Raw genomic sequence first — 21,283 nt, forward strand, 5'->3', positions numbered from 1 at the left:
TATTTGACCCCTTTCTATACATTTCTGAAAGCCTTTACTTAGATGTTGCTTTTACTAAAGTTCAATGGTCCGTCAGCTAAAATGTTTAAAGCTGTTTCGACACCTAAGCAGAAATTATTTTAGCATCCAACAGTGCTTCCTAATTTATCAGTTTTGAGTACCTTAGTGATAGAATTGTGTGCAGTTAATCACAAACCAGCCTAGCAGTAGAATTGTTGGAATTGAAAACTTCTGCCAAGGAAGTAAATCATTTGTGGAAACTCCCACTTTCAGTACCTATATATATTTGGGGAAATTCCCTTTGCAGCTGTCTGCAGGAACAGGGTCTTGGCAATCATGCTTGTACTTCTGCTAGTTACATATTTTTTTTGCCTATGTTCTATTTTAAATTGTTCTACAAGCACTGATGAAAGAGCAGTTAATCATAGCCATAGTGGCATTTACAGTCTTTTGTATGAGAACCTTGTATATAAATAACAATTAAAAAGAAAAAAGAATGTGTTCATCTATTTTCAGTAGTAAATGGAAATTGAGTGTTGATAATGTATCTGAATTTATATAAAAAAGAAACAAAAGGCAGCAAATTATCTTTAGGACTTGCCTTATACTTTCAGTGTTGTTTATACTAAATGTTACTGTTGTGATCTAACTGGCATAGACTTGACCCAGTTAACTCCCTGGGTGAATGCTTCCATACAGTTTTGAGGGGCCTTTTGATTCAGTAGAAATCCATTAAACTTGAAAAGCTACCATAACAGAATTGCCAGCTTTGGAAATTTTGCTGGAACAACTGTACAGATCTTAATTCAGTCCTTGTTTCATAGAACCATTTAGGGTGGAGAAGACCTCTAAGATCATTGAGTTTTAACTTTCAGCCTAGCACCAACACCTGTTCAGCACTAAACCCTGTCCCCAAGTGCCACATCCAAATTCTTTAAATACCTCCAGGGATGGTGACTCTACTACTTCTCTGGGCAGCCCATTCCAATGCTTGACAACCCTTTCTGTGAAGAATTCTTTCCAAATATCCAACCTAAATCTCCCCTGGCACAACCTGGGGCTGTTTCCTCCCATCCTGAGAGAAGGGACTGACCCTCCCCTGGCTACGACCTCCTGAAAGGGAATTGGAGGCAGTGAGAAGTCTCCTGTGAGCCTCCTTTTCTCCAGGCTAAACAGATCCAGCTCCCTCAGCTGCTTCTCACAGGATTTGTGCTCCAGACCCTTCCCCAGCTCTTTTCCTTTCTCTGGACATGCTCCAGCCCCCCAGGGTCTTCTTGGAGTGAAGGGCCTACAATACATTAATATAGAGTCTTGCATTATTTCTCAAAGCTGGCTGGTGTAAATGAATCTGTTAAATAATTATGTTCTTATATTGAGAGTTTGCAGATGGTTCTCATCTTCCAGCTTCTCAGTCCAATTTGGGTTTTTAGAAGCTATGCATATACTGCAAGTACTTTGTGGCTGTACTTTGATTTATAGATGTTTGAGCAATACATGACGTTAACTGTATCTCAAAATCAAAGTCATGCTATTATCTTCTAGGATGTGTGCCAAAGTGTTTGATGAAACAGTCAGGAAAAGTTACAACTTTGTTTTAAAACTGATATGCTCATTCTCTGAGATATGGCTTATTTATTGCAGACCAATGCTGGCTGACTTTTTTGTGAAAGTTCCAAGCCAACAATATGTCTATAGATGTTCAGAACCTAAGAGCTACTGGGATGTAAGTAGAAACTTGGAAGCTTTCTGACTTTAAGTGTTTCTTGGGTTTTGATTTAATATATGTTATCAAGACTTCGGCTACCTATTTTAAGTATATGTAATAAATAAGTAAACGTATTATTAGGACTTCTTCATATCTTCTGAAGTAAGCTGAAGGAAGAGATGATGGTTGAACTTTAAAGTATAGGAGTCCTTCTGATATTGAAAGAGGATTTTTAGAAGTTGTGGCCTCATTTCTTTTCCTTGTTGCTGATTTATCTTTTTCTTTTTTGTGAAGAATATAGTTCACCCAGCAGAAGTAATTCTGATGCATGGTTATTTGTATTTTCACACGATTGCTTTAATAGATAAAGGATTCAGGCGAGTAATTTACACTTGCTCTTTTGCAATCTGCAGTTATGAAGCATGCAGCTGACAAATATATTATCTCTCAATACAATGGCTGTGTTTCCACTGTCATCTAGAAACTTGAGACTAAACTAGTTTGGTAGAATTAATAAAATAATAAAAGTTCTAATAATCTACTCCTGACTCAAACTTAGGACATGTTCTGCTAATCCCTTACTTTCTTAATGCCTTATTATACTGTAGGTTTCTGTGGAAATACATAGTGCATGAAACCTTACATTATTCTGAGTGGAACTTAAATACTGAGCTAACGTGCTGCAGCTGAAGGAAAGTGTTTTTCATGCTATTTAAATTTTTTTTAGTGCTTTGTTAATTTTTCTGCCTTGCCTGTTGCTGTGGTCTTCTCGTGCTGCTTTTATTTGCAGTCCATTCTTGCAGTTTCCTGTAAATTTGTCAGCAAGAGGAAGTGCTCCTGCTGCAGACACAGCTCAGCCCTGTGGTGAGACAAGTGAATTTATACCAGCAAGGACAGCATTCTGCCAGATGTTTGTGCCCTCACATCCCATTAACTAATGATAAGTAGGATTGCTTTTGACTGCCAGCAAGAGCTGTCTCTTGTCTGACAATGGCAGAAAAGATTGGCTGGCTTCCTCAGGCAGCAGTCCTGCTGGAATGAAATCCAAGTGTTGGTTCCAGATGCTTAGGTTCTTCCTTTAAAGGCTGAGTGATACCTTATAACATTAAAGAAATTGAGTATCTCTTTTGGAATGAAATTCTCCCTAGGCTAGTTTGGTGCAAGGCTGCTTCTCACCACTGATTTTTGTGGGGACAAATGAAGATTAATCTGAAAACCTTATACCAAAAGTTCATGCATAACAGAATTTTGCTTTGTGAAGGAGGGTATGTTTAATACTCTTTCACTTCCCTGGCAGACATGTCAATCAAATCCATAAAGTTTTAATGTATTTTCAGATTCCTTATTTGCAGTTTTGAGATCCAATCCTTCTGGTGAATGTTTGGTCCAGAAGGCTAAACTGGATTTTCAGTCTCCCAAAACCATGAAACTTCTAAACTTTGGTTGTTCCTTGGTGGAATATCTGCTTTTGTGCGTGTGAAATATCTGGGACCATTTTAATAGTGTTGGAAATCACCAGAGAAGTTGAAATGGGATCTTGGAACTTGAAATGAAAAATCCTGCTACATCTGTGAGTACTAAAATGAAGAAAGAGAGAGGACAGCATGAGAAAGGTTAGAGAGGAAAGGCAGTACCTCAGGTACATGTGCTGGTTACAGTAGGCATGCTTTAATGAGACTGATGAAGCCAAAGAGCATGGTACTGTAAGTTGTGGAGTTTGGAGGGGAAAACCAGGAGTTAGGTGTGTCATGTCAGAAAAGGGAAAGAGGAACTGAAGGGTTTTTTCCAGTGTTACGTATACTTAAGTGCTGTCTTTCTAAATCTAGTTTCTTTACTAAGTTGGAGAAATAGCTTGCAAAATATGCTAATGCAGGCTTAGAAAAATATGCTTAGATAACAGAACTCAGGGAGGAAAGATTGTTTTAGAACAGTGTGCCTTAAATGGGTAATTGATATTTTAGCAAATAAAACAAGGAATTTAATTCAAAAACCACTGAGCTGAGTCCTCTGTAATTATTTTCTGTGTGAAAAATCTGTCAAGCCACTGAGAACTGGATATTGAAGAGCACTGGGATCTTGTGTTCTGATATGCTGATTTTTTTGGCTAACAACAGGTGTGTGTGGTATTTATGGTTCAATTTCCTTTCCTATGGAGCCTGGCAATGGAAGGAGTGCAAATGGGTGCCCTATGGTGAGAGAACTGTTTTTGTAGCCCATACAGCCATGAGCAGTATGTGAAATGTTACTTTCTTTTGTGCTTTGACTGTTGAGCAGTTTACAAAAATAGATGTTGTATGGAGACTTCTTCCTTCTATTTTGGGGTACAGATTCATGTCTGTTTCCCCAAAAATATGTGAAGTAAATTTTGTATGACATGCTTATATATGTTTTGTCCATCATTCTGAAACTTGCTAGATGGTTTTGCCTCATTCAAACTTTTGAGTCTGGAATGTTGCTTAAATCTAGACAAGTCAGTGAAACACTTGAATCCTTTTAACAACTCTAGAGGAAAATAAGTGTAAAACAATGGCATTTATTCACCATCAGTTGGCGACCCTTGTGAACGATTGTGCACTGTCAGCCTCTTGAATTAGAATTTATTGTTTTTTGTGGTTTGTGTAGCATCAAACATATCGGCAAGACTTGCTCTAAAGCATGTCTATGCTGCAGAATTTTTCAGAATGGCTATTTTGATTGGCTTGGCTTGAAGAGGGAAAGACAAGCTCCAGCTTGGAGCTGTGGGGGAGAAAACAGATAAAATACTTACAGTTCTGTGGTGCAGTGCAAGTACCTGAGGCACAGGAGGCTCTTCAGGAGCACAGGCAACATTTCTGAGCTGTGCCTCTGCCGGTGTGGGAGCTGGAGTACACTGAGAGAAAAAAGAATTTTTTCTCCCATGGGAAAGTGCTTGATTGAAAGGTGAGTAGGAAGAAAGTGAGCACTGGAAAATCCCCTCTGCTTTCTAGCTCGGTGTCTGCCAGAGCCAGACGTTTGAGCTGTGCGGGAATTGATTTATAACCTCTCGGGGAAGCTGGGAAATCTGACAAAGATAGTGCTGCCCACTAACAGTGGGGGAAACAGGAAGTAACAAAGGAAACAAGTCATTGCCTCGGCGTCACTTTTGGCCACAGTGCAGTGCAGATGCACAAGCAGTTGGGGCAGGGTTTCTTTTCCTTTCGTGTGTTGAGCAGACAGCGGCCACAGCTGTGGCTTTCAAGCTGGGAGTACCCAAACGTGAGAGCAGTGCAGAAATGTTCCTGCCATGCCTGAGAGGGGTCATAAACTGTTAATGGCTTTGTCATCACAAAGGAAACAATCACTCGGTGAAGCTGTCAGCAGAAAAACGATGTGTCGATCGGACAGGGTCACCAGGTCAGTGCTTTTTGTGGCTCCTATTTCTGTCATCTTTTCTCCTTCAGGTAGAGAGCTGACTGCAACTAAGAGTAGAATATGGCATCTGGGCTCAAATACTTTTGGCTCATGCAGAAAATTAAATGATAAAGAATTGGAGGGGGAAGAGATGAGTTGGGTGTTGGTTGAAAACTTGTCTGGAAAAAGCAAGTTGAAGCAAGTTAGAGAGTAAATTTACTTATGCAGTGTATCTCAGCCAGGCTTATTTCTCTGTTCCCTTTGTCTTGTAAGATTTATTTTTTTTTTACTCTAGCTGTTTGTACCGTGCTATTAATCTTTCTGAGAGAGTATTGTGAAAGGGGCTGTTAGAGGTATTAAGAAATGGAATGTGTAACCAAAAAAAAATAGGAGAGATATGGAAAAGTATTTCAGAAGTACCGGAGAATTGTTACTAAATGGGCAAGAGACCTGATAATTCTGCAGAAAGCAGTTTTACGAACAGATGGTAAATGTTCAGATGGTTGAATCAGAGAGATAATCCTAACTCCAAATTGCTGAGAGCATATAGGGGAAACTTCTCCTGTTCTGCAGTGTGTAATGCTGCTTAATTTTTGGTAAAGCCTGATACTTCAGTCTCACTCTGCATGATTTAAGGAATACATTCATTTCTGTAAATTATGTGTTATATGTGTCATGTTATTTGTAGGTTATATATTCAGAAGTAAACTAGCATCTGGCTTAGCTAGGTTTTACTTCCAAGTAAAACTTAAAGGCTAGAGGTTATGAGATTACAGTTTTAAAAGTTCTCAGATGTAATTGGTGTAGAGAGCGTTGTTACACATTCAGATCAGGTTTAGTTTTTGTGCTGCAGCTTTGCAGTTTTTTTGTTTTTCCAGCATGACCAAATGGGGCCAGATCATAAATATTATTATAACAAATGAGAACTTTTAAAACAGCTACTGGCAGCTATAGTCTCAGAGATGAGGGTAATACTTTTTTTTGCCTATATACTGCAAGATGTGGAGATGATCACATTGCCATAATTTCCACTGAAGTTAAGCAAGAGCTGAGGACTCTTCCAGGATGCAATCCTTAATTGAATCAACTTGCATTTGCTCTAATTGGGCTGAATGCCAATAGCTCTTTGGGCCAAGAGGGGGTAAGTGTTCTTCTATAATGTAATCCAGATTTTTAATGTGGCAGAATTTTACTTTTACTCATGGAGGGACTTTTAGCCTGTAAAATCATGCCCTAGCCTTCAATCTAGTTATTCTCTATCCACTGATTGAGGGGATAGATTAAAATGCTTCATAGATGTATACATATACATGCTACACAATACCAGAAATCTACTATCCATTCAGAGTTTGAGCTTGGTAGCAGTATTATGATTCAGAAAACACTTCTGTATCTGATTGGCCTTATCTTGGTTACAGGATGAAGTGTGTAAATTCACTTTTTTTCATGCTGTTTAACTTTTAGGGTACTTTGAAATAAAAAGTGGCTCGTTGTGATAGTGTTTGAGAAAAGTATACTCACGTGATAGACTTGGGCTGACTTTATTGATACATTAGCAATACAATGCAATTCGGTTTGGTTTTCAGCCTGACAGACCAGACAGTTTGTATATAAGTAGTTACAATAGTGATTGTATAAGCTCTGTATCGTGCTCCAGAGTGCTGATTCCATCGTTCTGTCTTTCCAAAAGCACTCTTGAACAATGAAACACATCCTAGAAACTGCTGTTCTACTATTTCTCCTACTCCACTCCAAGGCCTTTCGTCTCCCTCACAGACATAGAATTGTCACAGGCATCACCTGAGAAACAAAGTGATGCAAGATCTTTCCCTGACTGCTACCATCCTCTTCTTGTTCAGAGGGTTCCATTCAGATTAATTCAATAGCCACATGCAGTGGGTTTGGGACTTGGTGGAAAAATTGATTAAAGGATATGCATCTAGTTCCTTGGTGAAAGGGAAAAGGAATGAAGTGTGCAGCTATTACTAGAAGCTTTTGCCAAACAATGCTTGGGGGATGTTGCCTTGTGTTTGTGACAGAAGACCAGTGTCAGAAGGAGCTTTGGCTGCACTGAATGAGCCCTTTCTGTTCACTTGGTTGTCAGCCTTGTGGAAGGGACTCTCCTATGCACCAGAGGTGAAAATGTATAAGGGGGCTTTGGCTCGTAGTGTAAGAATGTAACTGCATAAGAAACAACTGGGAAATATCCCTCTGGTCTCAGTAATGCCAAAGTTAACAGGCCCTGCACTGACTTCAGTGACTGCTATGGTGTGTACCTGCTAATGCAACATCCTTCTGTTCTGGATGAAATGTGTTAAAGTTACAACAGGAATATTAAGAGTTGAAGGAACCGTTCAGTGAGCTAAAGGCAACCATACTGTAGATGTTAAGACCTCAAAAATCTTTGAGCTTCCATTTTTTCCTTCTTCTCTTCCACCCCTACAGTAAAGATTCTGAAGTTAGATTTGTTTTGACAGCTTTCTCCCAGCAATGTGATGCAAAATAGCAACATCTGTCCTTACAGAGCTGTTTTCTACAGTCAAGAAAAGATGAAAAATCTGTCTGGGACAAGAATCAAAGTACTTATATGCATTTTAGCAGCCTAAACTTAAAGATTTCAATTCAGAATACTGAAGTCTTCCCTAAGTGTCTGCTATGTGCCTGCAAATGAAAGTGCTTGAGAAGTGTACAGACGTGATGGGGAGTGTTATAACCCACACTGAAATCCAGATAATAGGCTTAGCTGTCTCTAAGTCTGCTGAAAAGCCTGGTGCATTAGGTGGGCTCCTTAGTTCATGTAATATGTACTTGGTGGCATGGATTTCAGCTGTGTCTCCTTTTACTCACTTCTTTTTATTCACTTAACTGGGCTGGGGAAGTTCTAAGTTTTGGTCTCTATTTTCAGGACTTTCATAGTAAGTAGCCAAAAGTAAGAAATTATTGTGGAAAGGAGAAGCAGAACCTGATACTCTGTTGTCCTTTCCTGTCAGTGAAATCCTGTAATCGTCACACTGTAGAACTGGATTATTTCTTTTTCCCCTACTTGCTCCTCTGCTTTCATATTTTTTCTTTCCTGTCTGCCTTAAGATCTGGCTTTTCAGGTAGAGGAGATGAAGCCCATCCAGACATGCTTTAGAGAGTAGTCTGACTGGTACACTCCCCTATAGAAGGCAAACATGACTGGGACAAATATTTCTGCTTTCTGTATTTACCTAGGGTAGCCTAGACTTACTGCCAGTGTTTGACTTTGGCTTCCTAGAATTTTCAACTTACTGGTTGTTTTGGATACCCTCTCTGAGACATTTAACTCTGCATTTTCTGATAGGTTTTCAGCCTACATACAGAACACTGAAACAGTTTCACACCATGGACTGGGTGCCTCAGTCCTTTCTTCTGTTCTTTGTAGTAAAGGTACAGAGGATTGGAAAAACCTAAGATGAACTTGAAAACATTGGATGGCATTGGGACTAATGTTGGAAAAGTAGCATCAAAGTATATTTATCTGAATGAAAAGGTTTCATTTTTACTTAGTCTATTTTCTGAACATAACTAGAAACAGACTGTAGTAACTTAAGTTCTAATGTTTAAATATTGATGTGCATATTCTTAAAAGACTAAGCCCAGGACTTGCCTTTGCAATCCTTATTTCAAGGAAATCACTCTTAGCACTATTGATGTGGTTTGACATCAGCAGCCAGCTGGGTAACACTCTCCATTTCCCTCACTTCAACTTTTCTGCGAGATATGGAGAAATAATTTGAAGAATGTAGGGGGGATGTTACTTTCTGCTACTATTTTAAAATTTTTATTCTTAAAATCTTAAAAGGCATGAGTAGCCCCTTTTTGGACACACTGCTGTTGCTAGAAATTTTGTTGTGGAGGAGGAGGAAATAACTCAGCTTGGAAAGATCTCAGTCATTTAATAAGAACAGGGAGAAAACAGCAGAAGGAAGGATATAGCTGAGTAGAACAAAAGCAATTTACCTTTTGGTGAGCAGGGAGGTCCTGGGGGAAAATGGGGATACCATGGTGTCTTGATGTGTCTGCTATGAGAGCCTTTTTAGGGCCTTGGATCCTGTGTTCTCTGGCTGTACCTGCTTCATAACACTGGGGACCAAAACCTAATTTTTGTGACTAAGTCTTTTAGGCTGCCTAGAGAATTTAATTTAGTTTAAACTCTCCTAGTAGAAGTTGTTAGGAATTTCCACCCTTTCCTGCACATGCTTCATCAGCAAACAGCAGTTAGATCTAAATCCTAAACTGATCACTTCAAGATCCACTGCCTTGCATTTCTGTTTTTCCTAACCCATACAGTGGATACATACTTTGCTAAAACAAATCTGAAACACTTCCTTTTTCTTTTCAGAATGGGAAAAGCCATTTTAGGTTGGAGGGGCAAGTGCTTGGGTAGGGTGTTATGCTGGGGCTCTTGGATTCTGTGCTGAGCCTCAGAGTTTAGCTTACTGTCCCTTTGGGGTAAAGGAGGAATGAACAAGATCCATTAAATTTCAGTCCTTCATTGGAAGCTTATCAGTTCTAAACCATCATTCTTTTATCAGAAATTAGTTAACTGGAACTTCAGTAGTTTGCCTTTTACCAGCAAAGGTCTCTAGCCTTACACTTGATGATAACAAACCCTTTTATGTCTAGGTCAAAATTCCCATTCTATCCATGCATGATTTCTTTTCTCTGTGACAGAGTACGATTTTTAAGCCCAGTTCTGTTAGCAGTTGAAGAAAGAAAGGACTCATAATGATCTATCAGAATAAGCTGCTACCTCAGAAACAAATCTTTTTGGTTTAAGATGACAGCAGGAAGAGTACTAACTGCAGAGATGCTTGGTGGAGCATTACATAAATAATTGATATATAAATTAAATGGAAGCCTGCAGAAATCTGAGAGGAACTTCATTTGCACAGGATGCTGTCACATGTAACATCCAGTATGAGATTATATACGAATTCTTTAATTAGGAGTTAAAAAATAAAACATGTAAATATCAGGAGTAAGTAGTATTGGATGCTGCAGTTACTAATCTTTGGCTTGATTCCCTTGTACTGAAAATTGTATTTTCTGTCTATACATGTGCCATGTAGCGCTTGGGAGAAGAAACCAATTTTCTTTCCAGTCACCTGCTTGATTAAGTCTTGCACTGCTATCTGGAGTATTTTTAAAGCATAAATACTTAAGTAACATTTACTAAGCACTTTTCCTTTGTTTCAACAGCTGTCAGTCACTTTTGAGAGCTGTATAAAAATAAATCGGGGCTTTTTGCACTACATTTTTTTTATACATTACAAAGTTCCTGGAATCTTTGAACACCCAGTCTGTGTTACATTCTTGAGTGCTGAACCACATTAGTTGTTTGGAAAGCTTGTTTAAGGAAACAAGCTTTGCTTCGCAGTACTCATTCCTTAAAGTAAAATCTGAGTTTTAAACTGTTTTAAATTATCTAAATTGCAGAATGATGGCCTCGCAGGAGCAGGTCTGGCCAGTCCCAATGAAGGCAATTGGAGCACAAAACCTTCTGACAATGCCTGGAGGAGTCACCAAGGCAGGGTATCTTCATAAAAAAGGAGGCACCCAGCTGCAGATCCTGAAGTGTAAGTTGAATGAGGTATTAACTAAATTAAATGTTTTTAAATGCTTGCCTTTGGGGCTAGTAACATATTTAATGTTAGCCAACTGTTGAAGCTGTTTTTCCACTTTGTACTGGAATATCTATATGAAAGACTCATATTGAAAGATTTTCCTTTAATTGTCTTGCAACTGTAAAACTTAAATAGATTTTAAAAGATAATAGATATTGTGGTTGATTTTATTTTGCTTGTTTAGTTCTCTTGTCAGGTCCTTCACAAGTAAGATTTTCAAGACAAACAGATTCCCAGGATATGTATCAATTTCAACCACTCTTTTCTGAAAGAAATTAGTACTCAGATTTTTTTTTTCCAGTTGGTTATTTTGTACTGGAAAAAATATCCCCATCTCCTAGTCTTGTTGTGAAATGGAAATTTTCTCACTGCCAACACTGGGCTGTATTTAATAACAGTAATTTCTTCTGAAATCAGAATTTATTTACATGGGGAAAAGTTCTGATTTTGGGTTTATTTATATGTTATTCATTTGGTATCCCTGTTTATACTGAAACTATACTTAAATAGTTAAGGACAAACACTACTGTCTTTGATAAAGGAAGGAGTCTTGGCCTCTTTCAAAAAAAGAAAACAGGATATAATTTTACTGGCAGGATTATGTACTTGAGGTGGAAGAAAAGAGGGAGGTAATGTTTTTGGGATGGATGTAAATATGTATTTGTATCCTGTGGCTGCCTTCCTGCTATTGTTTATTCCACTAATACAGGAGCACAGGTGGAGGTCAGGCCTGCAGTCTCTGAGGCTTCTTTTGAAGTTTTCAAATCAGCTGCCTTTCAAGTGAGGGAATCAAATATTACCTTTAGTCCTGAAATTCTGCAAATGGACAGCTTCACTGTGTGACTGATCATAACTAGTTTGTGCTCATTTACAGTAATTCATATGATTACTAAAATCTTAAACAACAATTCTAAACATGCTAAGAGGTTCTAGTTGTTTTGCTGCCTTTGGATTTATATTTTGCTTACTTTTTGTCTTTTCAGGGCCACTGAGATTTGTGATTATCCATGAGGGATGTATCTACTATTTTAAGACCAGCACATCTGCATCTCCCCAGGGTGCATTTTCTTTGAAAGGTTACAACAGGTAAGTGCCAACGAAGTTGTTTAACCCCCAAGCTCCTTTTACTTAATTCTAGGGGCTATAGGTTTCATTTTTAATGAAGTTTAACACAGCTACATTTGTTGTTTGGGTTAAGCATTGATCTCATATCAACCAAGAAATGTATTCCTTTCAAATTGGACCTATGACATTTCCTGTGCTTGAATAGCCTTCTTCTTCTGTAATTTAACCAGTAAAGCTGTTTGAATTGGAATTGCCTTACTCCTGTTAGTGATTAATGCACACTGTACATAGAGATAGATGTGGATTCTTTCAGACAAACCATCTTTGTTCAGTGACCAGAAAGGAATCAGAAGAGAAAATTTATGGAGTTACTGGTTCAGCAACTGTAGTTAGTGTCGAAACAGTATCAACTACAGAGTGCTAAATGAGAGAATGCACGTGCAAAGTATCTGACTCATTTCACTACACATTTTAATCTTAATATTTACTTTGCAAGTTGAAGACAGAAATATGTGGCTTTCAAGTTAGCCAGTACTGTCAGAAGCTGAGTGCAGAGTAAGTACAAGGCCTGGTAATACAAGTCCAACCTTACTTTAGGGAATTGCAGTTGAAATTGATGCTAAGAGAGAGGGAATGTAGAGAAATATCGTTGTATTGATCCTAACCACTGCAATATTATTGTATTTGTATATGTATATCTTGTACTGTATAATGTTCTTAGACTTGTGGAATAAGGAATTACCTTTTCTTTAATTATGAGAGCTTTTCTAACAGAGCATGACAATGGCATATTTTTAAGGGAATGCACTTGTCAACATTGTAGCTAGTTAAAAATTCAAGGTTTTTGTAGAAGAAACCCACCATTTTGTCATGACGTGAGCTTCTGCTATCCCTATTAATGTGAACAATACCATGGAATATGTAAATGCTTGAGACCGTTCATTCCTTTTTATGTATCTTCATTGTAGCAGCCTTGTAGAGACCTTGTCAGAATAGGGACCAGGTCCTGATTAGTATAAGGCACAGACAAGCATTATTGAAAAAGAATTTGAAGTGAGAGTACTGTTAGACTGAGTAGTTGCATAAGGAGTTTTTAAATTTTTCTCCCCCCTAGGAGTCCCAAATGAAGAAATTCCTTACACACACAAAAAAGACAGCAGTTAAGTTATGCTTTTTTTGAATAATAAAAAATGTACAAGAGTGTTTATAAGGGAAATGTGTAAAAATTAAGTTTACCTTTAGTATTAGTTTTTCCTTATTTTCATAGGAAATGTTTTGATTTCTCCTCTGAAATAGTGACTTCTTGAAATAAAGGCCACAAGCATCCCGAGTATCTCTTGCAGTGTGTGACACTTAGGAATTAATGTGATTCATTAACTCTTGAACAGGTCATAGCAGCTGTTTATAAAAGTCTGGCTGGTGGATTAACAAGTGCTCTTCCTTTTGCATTGTCCCTTCTGCCACAATAATGGAGAATTACTGCAAATGCACATATGGAGATTTCTGTGGTGATTTTCAGGGCTTGGAGGTTATTTTTCATAAGGCAAAACTGGGCAGTAAAACTGCTTTCTGTCAGTGTTTATGACTTGCACAGCAGCATTGCCTATAGGTTAAGGCATTTCTGTATTGGTTGTTCTGTTTCTCAGGGTTATGCGAGCAGCTGAGGAGACAACATCAAGCAATGTGTTTCCTTTCAAGTTAGTTCACATAAGCAAGAAGCACAGAACGTGGTTTTTTTCAGCTTCTTCTGAAGATGAAAGAAAGGTAACTTTCTTCTTTTGCAATAGCATTTTCCTTGAAGCAAAAAGTGAATCTTGGACTTCCCTAAAATCTAAACGAACTGGAAATGCAGCTGTCACTGAAATTTGTAGACCTAGTTCTTTGGGCTCCTCTGAAAATCATGTCTGAAGCTTTAACTATTTAGTGTTAATTCAACTTGTAATTTAGGGAATGGCTGTGACATACTATATGGCATGGATTTCTTAATATTTCATAAATATTCCGTATTTATTTTTCACTAAGGAAAAAGTAATGATACATTGAGCCTTTGATAAATTGAGAAAACTGTTCAATGAAATCTCTCACCCATAAACATACTCTGAATATATATCTGGCTTTAGGGATAACAGCCTGAAATTTGCAAACTGAAAATTAATACTTCAGTATGTTCCTACAGTATGTTAGAGTCAAAACATTTGACTGCTGAGTCTTTTCAATAAAAAATCATGGATAAATACTATTTCAATGTATGTTCCCTGCACAGTTACTCTGTTCTTACAGAGGACAAGATACATCTGACTTAACGATTTAAATACTGATGTGTTGAATGTTGTATTTTTATTTTTGTTTAGAATTGGATGCTATCCTTGAGAAGAGAAATTAGTCACTACCATGACAAGAAAGAAACGTTAATAGAATTCAGGTATAAACCCTTATTCGTTATTGTCTTTTTATCCCTTTTGCACTTGCTCTTTACAGTGGTGTTTTAGGCTTTTTTGCCCCTACAATTAACTTTCTGTTAAATAAGAGGCACAGTAAGACTCAAGAAGAAAAGCTCTTCCCAGTTTATACTTTAAATAATATGAAGAAAAACCAAATCTTTAAACAAAGAGCACTTTCAATATCAGCTTTGTGTAAAAGAAATGAAATCTTTTAAAAGTCAGCAGCAACATATCTGACTGTTAATTGGGAAATAGGAACAGATTGTTTCTGCTTGTCCAGCATTCCTTTCTAGTGCTGCAGTCCTGCTAAACAGAAGTAACTCTGTCTTTTCTTTTGCAGTGACTCTGGTTCTGATGCAGACAGTTTCTATGGCTCAGTAGAACGTCCCATTGACATCAAGTATTCCCATCATTCAGCAGATAATGAAGGTGACAGATTTGGATACTCATAAATAAGGCTTCTTTGTTGCTTATTTATTTCTTCTGAATTCTGCAGGAATTATTCCTGTAGCTTAAGTAAACTGATCCAATTGGTAATTGGTGGGTTTTTTTACCAGGTGTGGTCTCTGTAGTTTTAAATCAGCAACAGGTATTCTGAGCCATTAACTGTTTTTACAAATAAACTAAAGGATTTCAGATCTTTTAAGAAGGTTAATTAAAAGTGAGGACATGACAGAAATTCACATGTGAATGAGGACATTCACAGCATATTTCAGCAACTGAGTTCCTAGTCAAGAATTATGTTTGTGAAAACAAACATGAGAAACCTTGCCTTGAGGCTCAGCAGAGATCCTTTTCTAGGCCTTTCCCTGTCTGCCCTTCCAGATTTCTGAGGGCAATGTTGATGGGAGCAAGTACTCATTTCCTGAAAGGAAATTCCTGACTGTTCTTCCTGCCTGGGACGAAAAGGCAGGAATGGGTCTTGTTAGGAAATCCGGTTCCATTGCTGCAGGCAGAGGAGAACAAACTCATCAGCATTTCATGTGGGGCTGTAGTTTAGTCCTTCTGATTTATGGGAGGGGAGGGTTGTATGCAAGGTCAATGATGGCAAGAGGCCTAGTAGGAGTTTAAACTAGGAAAATTAGAATAACTGATTTTTATCAGATACTCTTAGCTATTTTTAGGGTATTCCTCTGCATATTGTCCTTCAGGCTCCTCTTATAATTGATGAGAAATTACTGCCTAGAATTAACTTTTTTTGTGGGTTGGCTATTCTGATTTACAGTTAAAACCAACATTGAAACCACTTAAGCCATTTGTTGTGGTGCTTTTTTCTTTTGTTGTTTCTAGAGCAAGGCAAAAGAATTAAAATTTTGTAGATCACTAAGCTTGTTTAATCTTCCATATTGCAAAATCATAAATTTTTCTGTGGTAGGCTTAAATTCTCGGGGCTATGTTTTTTTTCAAGTGCTTTTGTTAATACATCCATGTAGTTGTATGTCTGCAACTGATTTGAACTTCTCTCAGGAAAGCTGGAACACTAGAAAGTGTCACCAAAAAATAAATTTTAACTTGTAAGTTGAAAAAAAATGTAATATGCAGTGAACTTTATTGTTTTCTGTTATAAGTGATGGCTTTTTAAATAGACATAAAAATTTAAGGAAACACCTAGATAGCAGAGAGGTGGATCAAAATTAGTACTTTTTTTCATTTTTTTAGAAAAAATACCTGAAAAATATTTGTTTTAAGGAACTCTAAGTACTTGATACTCTTTCTTAGGTTCCAGGAGTATTTATCAGAGTCTGACATACTGATTTTTATCTGCAGATTATGACCAGGAGGAAGAGGATGAGTCTTATTTGCAGCCAGATACTTCTGATATAGTGAAAGATGGTATGTGGTTTCTTTGATTTCACTCACAAAAGGCCCCATGAAAGGCCCCCAGTGAAGGCAATATTCATGTGGAATGCCAGGCTATTATTTTGTATTGGTCATTACTATTCCAGCTGGCAAAATAACTGAAGTAATGCAGAGGTATCTAATCTTGAAGAGGTATTTAGGGTCAGAAGTTTGTAATAACAGCAGTAACCATTTACAGAAAGCATTACATGCCTTTAGGGGTGTGTTTTCTTGCAAGCCTCCTGTCTGTATCAGTCATCAGTCTGGAGCAGCAGTAATGCTTTTAAGGAAAAAACAGGCTGCAAAGTGAAAAGTCTTTGCTAAGTCATCATAAGCCATGCCTGAAGAAAAATATCAGGAGTTTATTACCTGTAACTTTCATAATTATGCTGAAACTTAAATATTATCCAGCATATTGAATACTATCAGACCTGATGCCAGTGAAGTATCTTAGATCACACAGAAAATTGATTTGAGAGGTCTCTTTTGATGACATACTGTATTCCCCCGCAGTGTTTCAAGTTTTTTTGTTTTCTTTCTGTAGATATGGTCCTTCCCCCTGCGTACCCACCTCCACCTGTTCCTCACGTCAGGAAATCTCCCTTCTCAGAAGTGAGGGCACATTCCTATGCTGGCACACCAACTGCACCAGTACCACCACCACCTCCTAAGAGAAGCTTACCTGAAATCAAACTAGAGCCTCCCCCTGTGCCCCCTTTACCTGTGTTCAAAAAGCCTGCGAGTGGCAAAGGGTCTCACCCACTGCCTCCAGAGCCTCTGCCTGCACCACAAGTCCTCGCTCCTCCGGAAGCATGCGAGAAGCTAAAAAGCTTAAACCTTTCCCCACGGACTCCTCCTCCTCTGCCAGGCAATAAACCCAAGCTGTCACAGCTTGTTGAAAAGCTAGCAGAGTCCAAAGTGCCACGGGAACATGGTAAACCTGGACTGTTTGTGCCACCAGTGCTCCCAAAGCCACCTGTGCCAAGCCACCAGCCCCCTGCAGTCAAGCCTAGAACAGAGAAATCTTTATGTCACCAGTTACAGTAAGTACCAAAACACAGTGCACTATTGTTTTTCAATCAATCACTTATTAGCTAACAAGTTTAGATGTACTCAGATTCATTAGCAACATCTGTGCCTCTTCCCTGCACTATCCTTCTCTTTGTTGTGCTTTTTTTTGCCTGTTATTTGAAAATCTGCAGTGAATCTAGTTGATCTGGTTGTACTTGTTTTGTGCAGGAACTTGGACTAAATCATCTCTAGAGGTCTCTCCTTACTCAAATTAATCTGTGATTATCTAAATTAATCTGCAAGTACAGCTTCCAGCTCTGGGGCCCCCAAAACAAGAAAGATGTTGCCCTGTTGAAACTGGTTCAGAGGAGGCCACTGAGTTGATCCCAGGGCTGGAGCACCTCTCCTTTGAGGACAGGCTGACAGAGTTGGGATTGTTCACCCTGGAGAAGAGAAGGCTCTGGGGAGACCCCTAGAACACCTCCCAGTACCTAAAAGAGCTGGAGAGGAACTTTTGACATGGGCATGGAATGACAAGACAAGGGGAATGGCGTGAAACTGAAAGAGGAGAGGTGTAGGTTCAGACTAGATTTTGGGAATAAATTATTTGCTGGGAGGGTGGTGAGGCACTGGCACAGATTGCCACATAAACTGTGGATGCCCCATCCCTGGAAGGGCCACGTTGTACGGGGCTCCAAGCAGCCTGGTGTAGTGAAAGGTATCCTTGCCCATGGCAGGAGGGTTGGAATGTGATGGTCTTTAAAGTCCCTTCCACCCTAAACCATTCTAAGATTTCATGATTTGGGGGTAAACTGAAACTTCACTTCTATTTTACTATTCCTTCAATTTTGTGTATATTTGTTTTGCTTTCCTGATGAGGTATCCTTCAGTTTTCATTCTGTTTCTGCCAGGAGATCACCACCAGATGGACAAAGTTTTAGAAGTTTTTCATTTGAAAAGCCAGCACTACCCTCCAAGCCAAGCCAACCTGATGATAACTCTGATGATGATTATGAAAAAGTAAGATCAAGCAGATGATCCATTCTAAAATAATTTTCCCCCCTTGTTTATGTATACCTTTGGGAACATTTTAAATGCATTATTTCAGGACAAGGGTAACTTTCTGAAATCACAGTGCTATGTGGTTTTTTTTTTTCATTTCTTTTTGAGCTTTAGTGATTGTCTTGATAAATTATGGAGTTTAAGATTGGATATAAAGGAGAAAGAAACATAAAGATTAAATCACTGTTAATAATTTTAGATGATGGCTGCAGCTTATTTGCATAACATGTTGCTAGGGTTTTGAGTTGTCATTGACTTAACAGTGATTTATTTTCTTTATATTTTTTACAGGTTGGGCTGCCTGTTTCGATATTTCTTAATACCTCTGAATCCTTCGAAGTTGAAAGGTAAAGTGATTTTAAAATAGTTCCTTAGAAGTACAACAAAAACTTGTACTGAACCATAGTCCAAAGATCATTTTGATAACTTGTGTTTAAAGCATGCACTAAGATGTTTAATATGCAAATCACTTTCTAGAGAAGTTAGTGCTCATATATCAATTGACAGATGAGAATGCAATGTGATTTGGCTCCATCTGGAGAAGATAGTTTTGCCAGGATGCTGGATGGGACCAGAGAGCCAGATGATCTCTGCTGCATTGCTGATTCAGGTGCTAGAACAGTGACTTTGTTTCTGCTATGATCTACTATGAATTATTACACCCAAAACAGATACTTGTAATGAGAATTTTAAGACTGTATTAATCTGCGTGCTAACAACATGTCATGCACGTGAATAATTGTAATACATGTCATTGTTTATTCTTTTTAGGATATTTAAAGCTAGTAGCCCACAAGGACAACCACAAAATGGATTGTATTGTATTAGGAACTCATCTACTAAGCCTGGAAAGGTAAGTTGCAATTTCTGAGCCTAACCTCCAAAAAGCTTACTGATTGAGACATACTGCATTTTATATACGTCAAAGCACTTAACAATTTAGATATGATCTTTTCTTAAAGCAAGAAAATATGAGAGATTCACTATCGTAATGTCAATGATTGTAAAAAAATTTTGGCTGAATTTTAATTAATTCCTCAATAATACCTTGACTTAGAGCTTGGTAGCACAGACTGAATTTGTTGCATTTTTCTTCTTCAAGGTATTGGTTGTATGGGACGAACCTGCAGGAAAAGTGAGAAACTACAGAATCTTTGAAAAGGTCAGTAGCTGCACTATGTATGCATCTCTAGATTATTTATGTCTATGTGTATAAAATAGGAATGCATATTGTTAAATATCAGAATGAACAAGTTAAAGTCTAAATATCTGACAGTAAAAATCAGCTGACTTATAAATATCTGGTTTAGGATAAGAGTTTGAGTACTCAGATCCGGACTTTCTAATTGCTGTGTCATGTAGCATCATAAATTTCAGCCCCAGTCAAATCCTACTAAATTCCTGAGTTTAATTTGGACTTACTTGTGTGACTGACTAGTTTGCAAAGGAATAGTGAGTCCTGATGATTATGTTCTGGCCCTTTTTTCTTCAGACATTGAGCTGGAAACATTACTGTCAATGGTTACATATGTTTTTGTTCTACAACAGGATGGCAAATTTTACCTGGATTCAGACATCATGTTTTTGAACATGGGAAGTTTGGTGGAATACTACAGCACTCACATCTTACCCAGTCATGACAGCCTGATTCTCAGATGTCCTTATGGTTACTCTAAGCCAAGGTGACGTGACAGCTATGGTTCACTGACACCCCTGAGGACAGGACTCCTGCTGCTGTTGGACATCCCACTGTTTGCACACACAAATTGAGTCCGTTTCCACCATTTATTCTTACATGAATTGTTATATAAATTCCATTTAATGAACTTCTGGTAAAACCTTAAAGTCCAGATCAGCGGATTTTATGGTCCTCTACAAAGATTTGAACTGATTATGCTGTGAAAGCTGTCCAGGATACCCACACCTTTTATAAAATTGCTGCTATTACTAATCTCCTTGGAATGTCGAAGATGAACATGAACAAAGAAGTGGTCTGAATACAACTGATCTAGAAAATGAAAGTATGTCAGAATTTATTTGTGACAGGGAATACTAATACTCTGACTTGGAGGCACTACTCCTAAAGTCAGCATTGGTGCTCGACTGAGATATTTTGTATTACTTGTATAGTTGATGTGTACATTATGAAGATTTCTGTGCAAATTATTTGATTTACTATAGGTAAAGATAATCAGGAAATTAGGCTTTTTTTTTAAGCCACCTCTTACATCGTTGTACCTTCTGAGTACAGTAATCACTATCAGATACCATCTGGCTGGTATGGGTGTGGCATCCCACATACTGCCTGATGACGTGCACTTCAGGTAAATGGGGAACAATATTGATTTGGCTTTCATGGGAGCCCCATTACCAAGTTCTGAACTAGAAGGGTTTGTGCCACTGGTATTTTTTAAAGGGTATGAGAAAAGAGAAAGGGCTACTTGAGTTTTTGGGGAAGGGAGTCATTTGAATGTTCCAAATTCCAACTGGCAGTTTTATCTCACGTTGCCATAGTCAAAGGTTCTTTAAACAAAGCAGAAAAAAACACATGAAACCATGATTGTGATGCTACTATCAATCCATAAATCCTTGTGGTCACTCTTAGGAACAGGCTGTCAGCCCACTGAATTACTTTCTGTTCTAGGGCAAAACACACTACCCTAGTCTACTACCACAAATTTTTCTATTACTATAATTTCTACTTAGTTTGTAGTTGCATGCAAAACAAAATCTGTTTTTAATATACTATCAATAAAGACATTACCAGGGTGCTTGTACCATTTGTTCCCTAATACTTTGGGGACAGGTATCTTAAATCCAAAGGTTTGATGTTTATGCCAAAATTACTTTTGGAGAATAAATTTATTCTAATAATCTTTTAAGTAATTCTGTTGATCCAAAATACTGTCATAATGGTCTTGTACTCTAATAATGTTTACAGCACTTAATTACCACAGTAATAGTAGTAAAAAAAAAAAATACTGCCACTCCTGAAACAGAATGTATCTAGATTTTATCAGTCTGAATCTGTATCAATCAACTTTTTTTTTGTTACCTTTTCAAAGTTTATACATGCCTATTTTAACCTGGTTACCATTAGATGGTCACAACTTTAAAATCATAACAAAGCCATTACAGAT

The 21,283-nt window shown here is 38.0% G+C and overlaps 1 protein-coding gene across 2 annotated transcripts; it reads left to right on the forward strand.

The window, feature by feature from the left end:
• The first annotated feature begins 1,656 nt into the window (after window positions 1-1,656).
• SH3BP2 (SH3 domain binding protein 2) lies at window positions 1,657-20,164 on the forward strand. Of its 2 annotated transcripts, none has more exons than XM_088163043.1 (13): window positions 1,657-1,723; window positions 10,538-10,677; window positions 11,709-11,811; window positions 13,437-13,554; window positions 14,142-14,212; window positions 14,572-14,660; window positions 15,999-16,064; window positions 16,615-17,113; window positions 17,993-18,101; window positions 18,435-18,490; window positions 18,915-18,996; window positions 19,246-19,305; window positions 19,692-20,164. In XM_088163043.1, the coding sequence occupies exons 1-13, from the start codon at window positions 1,686-1,688 to the stop codon at window positions 19,827-19,829; spliced, it is 1,569 nt and encodes a 522-aa protein (XP_088019169.1). In that variant the 5' UTR covers window positions 1,657-1,685; the 3' UTR covers window positions 19,830-20,164. The 2 variants fall into 2 exon arrangements, with proteins under 2 accessions (XP_088019169.1, XP_014750740.1); XM_014895254.2 differs by lacking the exon at window positions 1,657-1,723 and adding an exon at window positions 4,821-5,077.
• The last annotated feature ends 1,119 nt before the right edge of the window (window positions 20,165-21,283 follow it).

The sequence above is a fragment of the Sturnus vulgaris genome, chromosome 4 (assembly GCF_052056855.1).
Source record: "Sturnus vulgaris isolate bStuVul1 chromosome 4, bStuVul1.hap1, whole genome shotgun sequence".
NCBI lineage: Eukaryota > Metazoa > Chordata > Aves > Passeriformes > Sturnidae > Sturnus > Sturnus vulgaris.